Source organism: Phyllostomus discolor, chromosome 5 (genome assembly GCF_004126475.2).
Source record: "Phyllostomus discolor isolate MPI-MPIP mPhyDis1 chromosome 5, mPhyDis1.pri.v3, whole genome shotgun sequence".
NCBI lineage: Eukaryota > Metazoa > Chordata > Mammalia > Chiroptera > Phyllostomidae > Phyllostomus > Phyllostomus discolor.
This window is the reverse complement of record NC_040907.2, coordinates 36,347,838-36,360,434: the sequence shown is the minus strand read 5'-3', so window position 1 is coordinate 36,360,434 and position 12,597 is coordinate 36,347,838. Positions and strand designations below refer to the sequence as shown.

The 12,597-nt window shown below is 39.5% G+C and overlaps 1 protein-coding gene across 1 annotated transcript in view; it reads right to left on the bottom strand.

The window, feature by feature from the left end:
* Positions 1 to 11,742, bottom strand: part of OSBPL9 (oxysterol binding protein like 9) — a 132,638-nt gene extending 120,896 nt beyond the window's left edge. The window contains 3 exon segments of the mRNA XM_036026071.1: positions 769 to 819; positions 11,599 to 11,616; positions 11,618 to 11,742. Coding sequence (XP_035881964.1) covers positions 769 to 819; positions 11,599 to 11,616; positions 11,618 to 11,710 — 162 coding nt within the window. The 5' untranslated portion in view covers positions 11,711 to 11,742.
* Positions 11,743 to 12,597: the final 855 nt, after the last annotated feature.

The following is a 12,597-nucleotide window of genomic DNA, read 5'->3' as shown; positions in this document are numbered from 1 at the left end:
CTTCTTTAGATACAGCGGAGTACTAGAAACCGTGTCCCCAACCCTGCATTCTTTCTTGCCTTTAGCTATTTGGACAATGATGGAAACTGGACAAAAAATCAAAAGCAGGACTGTCCAATAAGGTAGCCACTAGCCACTAGCTAAAGTGTAGCTAGTCTGAACTAAGATGTGCCATAAGTATAAAGATACACTGGATTTGGAAGACTTAGTATTTAAAAAAGAATGTAAATAGCTCATTAATCATTTTTTTACTGATTACATATTGAAACAATATTCTGGATATATTGGCTTAAACAAAATATACTATTAAAATTAATTTCACCTATTTCTACTTTTTAAATGTGGCAACTATAAAAGTTTTTAAGTATTACATGTGGCTCACATTGTATTTCTACTGGACATCACAGCTACATCAACTGAAAAAAAGCTAAAAGTGGGGATTCTTCAGAGCTTTTTTCCTACTGTTTGCTCTACTACCAACGCTTCAACTCATTTTCCAGCCCTTATCCCTGATTATAAAACAGAGGTCATAAAAAAAGATCAGTAGCTACATTAAGTCATGGTACAACATTAAGTCATGGGCCAAACCAACTGAGTTCTAGCCCTGGTTCTAGCACTGACTAGTAGTTACCCTGAAAAAGTAATTTTTTTCTCTCTGAACCTAGTTGTCTGCCTAACAAAAGTTTAACTAAATGTAGACTTCCATGATTCTGTCAAAACATTTTATTCTATCAAAATTGGTTTTCATAAAAATGAGTAAATACTCACTCTGAGTCTAACACATCCTCGACGAGAGCCTCTCATCATTTTGTCCTTGGACTAAAAGAAAAACAAAAACATTCAATAAATAAAAGAGTAACTGTTTTTAGAATCACCTGGGAATTAAGAGACAAAATTTACACATACAGTAATATCCCTTATTTGTCCCCACCCCCCTTTCCCCTAAATCACTTACAGATAGGAATTGGCAGGATTAAAATGAAAACGTTTTACAGTCCATACAAATAAACCTAATCATATATTTTATGTATACCTTTAATGTAGCATATATTACACCATAATTTTCATTCCTCCATCATGTCCCTTAACTCTAGACCAGTGTTTCTCATATTTTAGTACATCTGAGAATCACCTGCAAGGCTAAGAATCACCTGGGGGTTTAAGAATCACTCCCAAGTGATTCTGACCCAGGCAGACAGAGGACCACATTTTGAGCTTTAGCTTTATCTATTTGCAATTCCCCAAATGGGTTACCTTTTTTGCTGCTGAAATTTCTCACCCAATATTCCTCAGCTTGGAATAACTTTGACCCCGATTGTCTGCCTTGCTATCACTGATCATATATGTACCTCACCTCTGTCTAGATGGGATTCTCACCCCTGGGCCCCCAGAGTCTTCCACAGGTCCCCTTGCTGTGGCCTGCACCCCGCTGCGCTATAACAGCTAGTTAACCTGTCTGTCTCACCCATTTAGACTGCACGTTCCTTAAGGGGATAGGAATTGTATCTGACTTACGCTTCAGAACAGTGTCTGCAACACATTAGGGGCTCAAAAAACATTTACTGATGAAATGTTGCTTACTCTTTATGTCTCTGCTACTAGACAGAGCCAAGTGAAGGCTGTGTTCTGTACAATAAGCCCTATGTTAATATTCAGTAAATATTCCTAAAAATAAATTAATTGTGTGCAATAAAATCAAATGAAACCTTAAATAACCAAAGATTTCAAAATACTTAATACCTGAACAACTGGTATTTTTCTGTACTCCCCTATGTAAGAAAGAAGTAAAAGAAGTCAATATCACGGAGTTATATTTTTTAAAAATTGCTCCACTTTAAACCACAGATGTCCTAAGTGCAAAGTACTGAGCCACAGGCAAACTTCCAGCTGCAAGATAACTAAGTTCTAGGGATTTAATGCACTGTGGTGACTATAGTTAACGACACTGTATTGTATACTTGGAAAGCTGCTAAAAGAGTAGATCTTAAAAGTTCTTACCACACAGAAAAAGATAACCATGTGAGCTGATGGATGTGTTAGCTAATCTTACTGTGGTAATCATTTCACAATATATGTACTGTATTTTGCTGTATATATTGCACACTTTTTTGCCCAAATTTTTGAGGGAAAAATAAGGACGTGCTTTACACATGGGTATATTGATTACATACCCTGTGTACAATAATCTCATGTGCAATGAGTACAAAAACGTGGGTATGCATTACACACAGGAGTGCATTATGCACAGCAAAACATAGTATATCAAATCAGTGTGTTGTATACCTTAAACTTATACAATCTTACATGTCAGTTATATCTCAATAAATCTGGAAAAAATAAAACAGTATTTCTTGGGGATATTTGCAGGTCTGTACATAAACTGTACATGAAGACCTGTCTTATCCTTCTCGTTGACTGCAGTACATTCTGCGAACATAGACCAGCGGTTTTCATCCACTGTACCACAAGGATTTTTAAAACATGCCATACCTCACCATTTCATCAGGGACACTGACCTCTTTTCCCTTAAGAATGTCAAATAAAAAAATGACAACATCCAACACAACAATTGCCATCTAGTGTGCTAGAATCACTGAATATCCACGTGCAAAAGAGTAAAAATAAATATAAAATGTAAAAAGATAAATATGACTCTTACCTCAAACCATGTATCAAAATTAACTTAAAATGGATCAAAGATCTAAATGTAAGAGCTAAGACTATAAAACCCTTACAAGAAAACACAGGTATAAAACTTTAGGACCATAGATTAAGCAATGGTTTACCAGGTATGTCACCAATAGCAGAAGCAATAAAGGAAAAAGGTAAATTAGACATAATCTGATTTGAAATTTTTGTGTTTCACAGGACACCATAAGAAAACGACAACCCACAAAAAGAGATAAAATATTTGCAAGTCATGTATCTAATAAAGGACTTGTATCTAGAATATATTACAAAATTCTTCCAACTCAACAATAAAAAAAAACATGATCTTAAAATGTGCAAAAGGTCGGAATAGATATTTCTCCAAAGAAGATATGAAAATGGCCAATAAGCACATGAAAATGTGCTTAACATCAACAGCCACGAAGGAAACACAAATCAAAATCAAGTTTTACTATTTCACACCTAGGATGACTATAATCAAAAGGACAGACAATAGCAAATACTGGCAAGCAGATAGAGAAACTGGAATCATACCTCTAGCAGGAATGTAAAACAGTGCAGCTGCTTTGGAAAACAGTCTGGCAATTTCTGAAAAGGTTAACAAGTTACCACATGACTCAGCAATTCTACTCCTAGACATACATCCAAGAGTAATGAAAACATATGTCCACACCAAAACTTAGGTACACACATGTTTCACAGGAGCATCAGTCATAAAAGCCAAAAAGTGGAAACAACTCAAATGTCTAAGGATTGAACGCTTTTTACTACTGCTTAACTTAAATCACTTGTGCATGTCTAGCTTTGACTGGGATTATGTAATGATTTGAAAATCTAGCCCTGGCTGGGTATCTCAGTTGGTTAGAGCATAACTCAACGATGCAGATTCAACCCCCAGTCAGGGCACAGATAAGAAACAACAAAGAATGTATAAATATAGTGGAACAACAAATCAATATTTCTCTCTCCTTTCCTTTCTCTCTCTTTCTAACAAAAAGAAAGAAAATATAATCCTATGACAACTGTCATTTATACTAGTGGCATATTTAAGAACTCTAGCCCTAGCTGGTGTGGCTCAGTGGACTGAGCACCAGCCTGTGAACCAAAAGGTTGCCAGTTCAATCCCCAGTCAGGGCACATGCCTGAGTTGCAGGCCAGGTCCCCACTAGGGAGCACACAAAAGACAACCACACATTAATGTCTCACTCCCTTTCTCCCTCCCTTTTCCTCTGTCTAAAAATAAATAAATAAAATCTTAAAAAAAACTCTTCTACTTTCTGTCCTTTCACAAATATTACCATCAACAAAACTGCTAGCAAGAGAAACAAGAACTGACTGCTTAACTGATTAACACACTAAGCAAAAGATCACACACAAGGGATGTGTTCGACAGGCTCTGGATGATTAAACAAAAGCCACTGTTGCTAATATAAGCTCCAGCAAGTTTTACATAAATCATGGAAATGTACATACTTGCTATTAATTTATTCTGCAAAACTTACAAAGCTGTGTGAGCAACAATTCCAAAACAGCCTTCTACATCTCATCCCTAAGCCTTATTTGAAGGACCTTGGACATTCTTCCATTCACTATGAGAACAATGTGCCACATTGTAGGGCTTGAGGATTTTAATGCTCAGTACTGCCATCAAAGAGTTCACAAGCTTGCTGTACAGATGAAGGAAAGTACTAGAGATACGGCTAGTTAATCATAACAGATGTAAAATGATGAAATGCCCCAAAAATTTACATTAGCAAAGCTCAAAAGCATTAGAACAGGGAAAAATCAAGTCTGAATAGAATATTCAAGGAATACAAAAGATATAAAATGCCCACATACTTGTTTTTCAGGGCATTTAGATTAGTAATAAAGTAGCTCTTCAAAATGTAATAGAGTAGCTTTGGAAGAGCTACTCTATTACATTTCGACTATTAATATGTAATATGTCAACTTAATAAGAATCACATTTGAAGTATTCACGAACAACTATTTAGAAAAGTATAAATTTGCTTGTTTTATGGGAGCAGTGCTGTTATCTTTCTGACTACCTCTTTTACATCTTTGCAAGAGAAATACATATACTTAGGCTCTCCAAAAACCTAAAATGCAAAAATTAGATGGCAGATTTTTGGTTATCTTGTAGACATTACTAAGGACTGCCACTTAATACTTAATAACACTTAAATGTGTTTTGACTATTAGTGGTTTTAAAGTGCAAAGTCATTATAAGCCTTCCAGTCAGTATGTAATTGCAGAGAACACGTGATTTCTCTACTGATTCTTTTTATGAAGAGTACCTTGAGTAGTCCTGGTAACTTACTAATTCACTGTTTCTAACTTTCTCTTTAAAATGTTACAAAAACAAGACAAATCAAGAAAGGAAGTTAAACATTTATGGGTAATGACTAAACAAACCATATTTTGTAAATTCAACTAGTTGTTCACGCAATGTGATTAACCTTTAAAACTTTCCTAGTTATATCTTTTCCCATTCCCACAGCACTGATGTAACTCTTTCTTGCATTCCTTAAATCCTGACTCTACTTTCATTTTTAACTCAGACCTTACTTCCCATCCCTACATTTAACCATACTCCTATTTTAGAAGCCCTTTCTCTCAATTCCATATCCTGTTTGAATCATCTACAAATGCTCTGAATTTCTCAATTTCTTACCTCCTATTTACTCTTCAAACTACTCCAACCTGCCTTCCACACCCACTGCTCCACAGAAACTGCTCTCGCTAAGGGCACGGATGGTGTGCAAACTGACCAATCCAATGGATATTTTTAAGACTTTATCTAGTCAATCCTCTCAACAGTATTCAAGCCAACTCATTATTTCCACTTGATTGCCACATTCTTCTGTTTTCAAAAAAAATTTTTTTCTTATATCTCTGGCTGTCCCCTTTCACTCTTCTGATCAGGCATTTTTCTCTGGCAATCCCTGTTTGTAGTGATGTAGTGTTTGTAGTGATCTAAAATCTGTCCATGAAGTCTTTAACATTCCTTTCAAAAAGCAGAGTCTAATTCCCCTCCCCAGGAGCCTGAGCTGAACTTAATAATGCATTTATAATGAACAGAATAAGGCAAAAGTGATGTTCTCAGACAAGGTCTTAAAAGGCACCGTGGCTTCCTCCTTGCTCTGGCTTGGGCTGCTCACTCCCTCCAGGTGAAGCCTACGCCCTGTCACGATGACACTCAAGTAGCCCAAAGCAGCAGCTAGCAGGTGACTTGGTAAAGGAACTAGGCCACCTTCCAGCAATGACCTGAGGTTTTCCGCCAGCAGCTGTGAGACTGAGTCATCTTGAAAGCAGAACCTCCAGTCCCAGTCAAGCCTTTCAGATGACTCCAACACTAGCCAATGTCTTCTAACTGCAACTTCCGAGAGACCCTGAGGCAGAGCCACTTAAGTCACTCCCAAGTTCTGAGCCACTGAACCTAAGAGACAGTAAATGTTTTCTGTTTTAAGTTGCTAGGTTTTCAGGTAGTAATTTTTTACAATGCAACAGATAACTAATTCAAAGATGTTTCTTAGCATCCTATCCAAAGGTCTCTATTATCCTCATGCTCAACTCTCTCTGTGTATATAAAGCTAGTATTATCTGTAACCCAGATATCTTCCTAAATTCCAAACAATTGACATCTTTACATCAATTCCAACACGACCCAAAGCAACCAACCACCTTTCTCCCCCAACCTGTTCTTCCTATCTTCCCTATCAGCATTCATCCAGGTAAAACCCAAAACCCAGATTTCATCAGACTCTTCCTCCCCTTTCCTTCACATCCAATCACTAAATCCTATAAAAATGATCTTCTGATTATGTCTCTTTAACAACAGCATTTAAAGAATATTTTATCCAGCCCTGGCTGGCGTAGCTCAGTGGATTGAGCACGGGCTGCGAACCAAAGTGTTGCAGGTTCGATTCCCAGCCAGGGTACATGCCTGGGTTGAAGGCCATAACCACCAGCAACCGCACATTGATGTCTCTCCCTCTCTCCCTCTCCCTCCCTCTCTCTCTCTCTTTCTCTCTCTCTCTCTCCCTCCCTCTCTCTCTCTCTCTCTCTCTCTCCCTCCCTCCCTCCCTCCCTCCCTTCCCTCTCTAAAAATAAATAAATACAATATTTTTAAAAAAGAGAATATTTTATCCTAACCTAGTAATCAATTTTAAAATCAGAGAAACATCAATCATACATAATATGCCACTTGATGTGTTATAATGTATCCCACCTATGAAGTATTCTTTCCCAAAAGAACATGTTTACACATACCATAAAGATATTACCAGCAAAATTCAAAACATATGATCTGGTTTCTTCAACAAATATATGGCCAAGAAAAAGAGGGAAGGAAGATACACATTAAAAGAGACCAAATTTACGTGTGGCTCTTGTTTGGAAACCTGACTCAAATAAACCAACTGATGAGGGAGAGATGTTTGAAACGATCAATGAAATGGAACACTGACTGGATATTTGTCAATATTAATTATTAGTACTAGTATTTAGTTGTTAATAGTGGTATCGTAATAACATTTTTAAGAGAGATCTTCACTTTTAGTAATATATACTGAAATATTCATAAATGAAATGATACATGCTTTAAAATAACCCACTAGGGAATGAAGGAATTAACAGGAGTATTAATAAAACAAAGATTGGCCATATGTTGAAAATTATATAAACTAGATAACAGGAATTCATTTTAGTATCCTCTTTTATGTATGTTTGAGATTTTCTATAATAAAAGTTTTTTCCTATCAAAAAGTATTTACACTTAAATTATTATGCTGAAGGTAAAGTCCAAATTACTTAGCATGGTTTACCCAGAAAGCCTTTCATTATATGGCCCCTGTTTACCCCTCCAGCTCATTCCACAACTGCCTACACAGTCCAGGCTCCAGGATGGACAAGTCCTGACTCTTGTCTCTTCCAAAAACATTGCTTCTACCCCAAGCAGTTTAAACTTCTCTCTCTGCTCATATGGCTAACCCCTACTCATCAGTAAGGCCACAGAAAACCTTCTTTTAGAAAACCTTTCCTGATTCTTCAAGACTGAGTCAAGTAACCCATCTATGTATTCCCCCAAACATACTATGTTTCTCCTATCACAGCTCTTACTTCCTGCATCCACTCGTACAATCTATGTATCATGAGGGCATGACAATTGTAATCCCTATTCCTAGCACAGACCCTGACACACAGTAGGTACTCAATAAACATTTGATAAATTTACAAAAGGCATGCCCCCTCTACTTTCCAATTCCTCCATACCTAGACCTCCCTCAATTTTTCTTCTTGTCCCATCTTCCTTCGTGATTGTGACTCACATAAATGGTGGGCTGTTCACATAGCATTCCCAAATTCATATCCGAAGCCCTCTTTGGGCATCTCATCTAATAAAAATTTAACTAACAAATTCTGTGGTATAATCTAACAGACCTTTATCTCCAGGCCTGACAGCTCCAAATATCTTCTGGACTCAATCTCCTATTATTTCCCAAACGCACCTTTACACTAGAGCTACTCAGAAATTCTCAATATTCTCTTAATAACCCTTGTGTTTTCAAGCTTCCCAATTTGTGCACACTTCCCCTTGCCTGCAATGCCCTTCTCTTCTACCTCTATCCATTAAGTCTAGGCTCAAATGTCTCTCTGGCCTTTTCCAGGCAATTTTCCTACAGCAGTCTAGTCTTATTTCTATTATTGAATTTATCATATTATTTTGAAATTATGGCTAGGTGTCTGCTCTGCTGAATTGAGTTCCTAGACAGAAGAGACTCTCCTTCATGCTTGCACCTCCAGCATGTAAAGTACAATGCCTATTACAAAGTTGCCCCAAATAAACATTTGCTGAATGAATTAAGTCATATTGTTTTCAATAATTAAGAGGCTGAGCTAGAGCTCAAAAGATGGCCTAAATCTACTTCCCTAAAGGAGGTAATGAGTTCTCTGTTCCTCTATTGGTTAGAGTAATAGTGTATTAAACTCTTTTTCAAAACTGAAAACGCACATATTAAGAAAACAAAAGAAATATAAAGTAGAAAGGTCATCCGTTCCCAGAGGACAGGTTTGGGTTGGATCTAGGCCCAGGTGCAGAGAATAAGATCCAGACTGAGCTAAACTTTAGGTGAATCTATTCAGTTCATAGCAATTTCACTGATCCTAAGCCAACCCTGAGATTATCCCAGTATCAATTTTCAGTACAGGCCAACTCTAAAGCAAGACCAATCCAGTTTAGTTGAAGGTTTTCATGGCCACCCTAGAACACACCTGCAACCACAGAGCAGGACCAGAGCCCAAGTGATTTTTGAAACTAGAATGACTTGCTATTTACTGCTCTGCTAAAAGGTTGTGCAACTAATTCTGATACTCTCCCTGGAAGATGTAGTTCCAAGTTGTCAGCCACAGGCAAATCATTAAGATGTACCTTCAAATCTTTCAGAATCCTAATGCACTAAAACAATGCCCAAATGTACAGAACTCACTGCCAACACTAAATGTGTCTCCTACTTTCTTTTTTTTTAAAGATTTTATTTATTTATTTTTAGACAGAGGGGAAGAGAGGAACAGAGGGAAACATCAATGTGTGATTGCCTCTTGCGCACCCCCTACTAGGGACCTGGCCCACAACCCAGACATGTGCCCTGACTGGGAATCAAACTGGTGACCCTTAGGTTTGTAGGCTAGCACTCAATTCCACTGAGCCACACCAGCCGGGAACTCCTGCTTTCTTTTTAAGTGAATACTTATCTTTATACTTGACCTCCTCTAATCAGGGATTGGGTATTATTTTATTTTTACAAGAATATTTTTATTTATAATATGTCTCTGCTGTTTCTCTGCAAGCAAATACTTTAACATCAAAGAACTAGAAAAGGTAAAAGAACTTCTAAATAGCCATTAGTGAGAAATATGATACCTCCTTCCTCTGGCAAGGATATGTTTTATAGAATCTAAACTCAGAATGGAAACTAAATATTTGGGGCAGAAACAGGGGGAGAGATCTATAAAAAACCTGTACTTAGCCGATAAAACAAGAAGAAATTTGTCAAGGTATTCAGAAACTAAGGCAAGGAGGCAGAAAAACACTGCACTAACAGAAGAAAAAAAAAACAGGAAAAAAGAATATTCTGTTGGGGCTAGGAGCTCCCAAGAACCCCACTTTGAGGCCTCTATAGCATGGCCTTATAAGCAGACCCACACAAATTTAGGATTTGTAGAGTAACTTAATTCCATAGTGCCAGTCATGGAAATTACTCTACCCTGAATATGCTATAAAGATTCCATAGGATTTTCTGAGTATCACATCTACTAAAACTCTTCATTTATCTGAGCCATGGGATTTTATAACCCCAGAGTTTTCAGAGTATGATGTTCAGTTGCCTCCCTTTCATGGCTATCTAAAGACAATCTTGAACAATATGCTTAAATCTTATTCAGGTTTGGTCTTTTTCCCCTTTAAAAATTATGGAGAAAAGCAGTTGATAGCTGAAGGATGTTTAAAGTTAAACTTTCTATTCCTGCAGGCTTGCCTTTTATAACTCACAGCTTGCACTTTTCTCCTTCCTTAAGTGAAAGTGGAGGTTACTGGAAAAAGTCAGAAAGCTAGGAATGTAGAATCCTGGTTACACTACTTGTTAGCTCTTGGATCTTGAGCAAATTACTTAAAAGCCTGGAGGCTCAGATTCCAAAACTGTAAAATGAGGAAATAAACTGTGAATAAATACCAACTTTACAGATTTATTGTTAGTAAAATGAAGGGAACCACTAGACCAGAATATAAACTTCAAAGAGGAGTGGAGGAATAGTGAATATCTTGAACTCTGCTGATTCTTGCTCACATGCACAAGAGCGTGCACACTCAACTCACACACACTTATCCTAAAGCAGTAACAGGTAGTGAGAGCAAACTCAACAAATATTTTTTAAATGAACAAATAAATAGTGTCCCTATTTATCTCATCAACATTTACCCTTCTTCCACAATCACAATTTTTTTTTGGTCCCTTGTTTTCCATTATTTTCTAAAGCCTTCAGGGCATTCTTTTGTCCTAAGTGGCTTCCTCCCTATCATTAGCTATTGTTAACTACATACCATTCAAAGAATACCTTTGGAATTTCTCTTATAACCACCCACCTTCCACTTCTACTGCGATGGGGGGAGGGGATAGTCATGACTCTAACCATGACTCCACTGTTAAGAGTCACAGTAATGGACTTGCACAAGGCCAGAGATTCGTATTTAAGGACAGTCAAGTCTGAACTCAGCCTCCCCAGAACATAACTTTCAAAAGACACCACACCATCCATTCTCTCTTCGCTAATAAGAGACTGCTGTGTAAGGAACCCCTCGGCTCTCAAAAGTTAAGGCGTCGGTTACGCTCGCCTCCCGCTGAATAGAGGAGTGCGACCCGTGAACCAAACACCCAACTTGGGCAGAACACGAGGGATTTTCAGACCCCTTCGTGCTGCTTGAGGGCCAGTCACCTAAGCACCCTAGCCAAGCAACACTCTTCAATCCCTGGAGGGAAGTTGAGGGGTGCGGCCGTCTACAGGGCCGGGGGTGGGGGGGGCACGGTGTCAAGTTCATGATTCCGTGGGTAGCGGTACGCACCGCGCCGCCACGACTACACCCAACCGAAACCCGGCGGGACCCGACCACCGCTACACAACCCACTAAAACCGAACGCGGCTCGCCCCCGACCCGTAAATCAGACAGCCAGTGCTTGTTTTATTGGCTGCACCAGCACCTCCTTCACCCTCATTGGCTATCCCGGACGCAAAACCCTCCTCTCCGAGGGAACCCTCTTCCACCGCGGCACCCCCAGCCTAGCAACCTCAACCCCGCTACAAAAAGCCCGGTCCCCCTCCACCCAGGAACAGTGACCCACGAGGAGCGAGGAGCTTCGAGCCCAAAGGACTCACCGTGTAGTAAGAGAGCAGCTCCTGCATTGTAGTCCAGCACGAACCAGCGGTACTGCCAGCCCTTCATCACGTTAGTCCATTTGCTTAGCGGCCCCTCCATGATAGACGCCATCTTGGGAGCCGCCAATGACAACAAACGGCCTGACGTCACTCGCCTATAAGGCATTCAGCTTGCGGGGGGCGTGGCCGGGGAGGGGCGGGCCCGGCAGGGGCGCGGCCAGCAGCTGCTGCTTCGAGTGGATCGCCAGCTCACGCCCCTCGAACACGCCTGCTGTGGGCGCCCATTGTGTGTAGAACTCCGTGTCTTGGTTTGGCAAATACAAGCACGAGTACTGCTATTAAGATTATTTATTACAAAAATTAATTTTACTAGCTATGACGATACCTTATACTTCTGTTTGGTAGCCGAGATGGCTAAGAAAGGACCAGGAGTCAAAAAGGTCCAATTAAGGGCTTCCATTCAAGGCAGGACACTGTGCTCCTGCGGGCTGAGTCTGAGCAGGCTACAGCAGTAAGGGAAAGAGTAGAAGTGTTTTTTAAGGTTGTGTAGCAGACCCCCGGGGAGGGTGAGTCACCCTGCTAATCTACCCCAGGTGTCCTGGGTATGGGTGTTTGCAAGACAGTGTCCTCTGACAGGGATAGCTGATTCAGCCAAGGAAAGTCCTCGAGATTTATGGCCCTTCTTCCTGGGGAAAGCTCAAGGAGAGTGGGGGAGAAGCAATGAGAAGGATTCAACCGGCTTCCAGCAGGATACCGGCTAATTTTGAATTCCCAAATAGGGAAGGCCCTAATGAGAAGGTAACTTTTGAGCAAAGACCTGAAGAAGGTTGAAGAAGGCAGCCTGGAGGAAGAGCTCCAAAAGGAAGGAAAAGCAAGTGCAAAGACTGTGAGCCCTAGCATTTTTAAAGGAACAACAAGAATTCAGTGTCTAGAGTGGCAGGGAGAAAGTAGTAGGAGGTAAGGTCAGAGAAATAAGGGCTTCATTCACTTAGAACACAG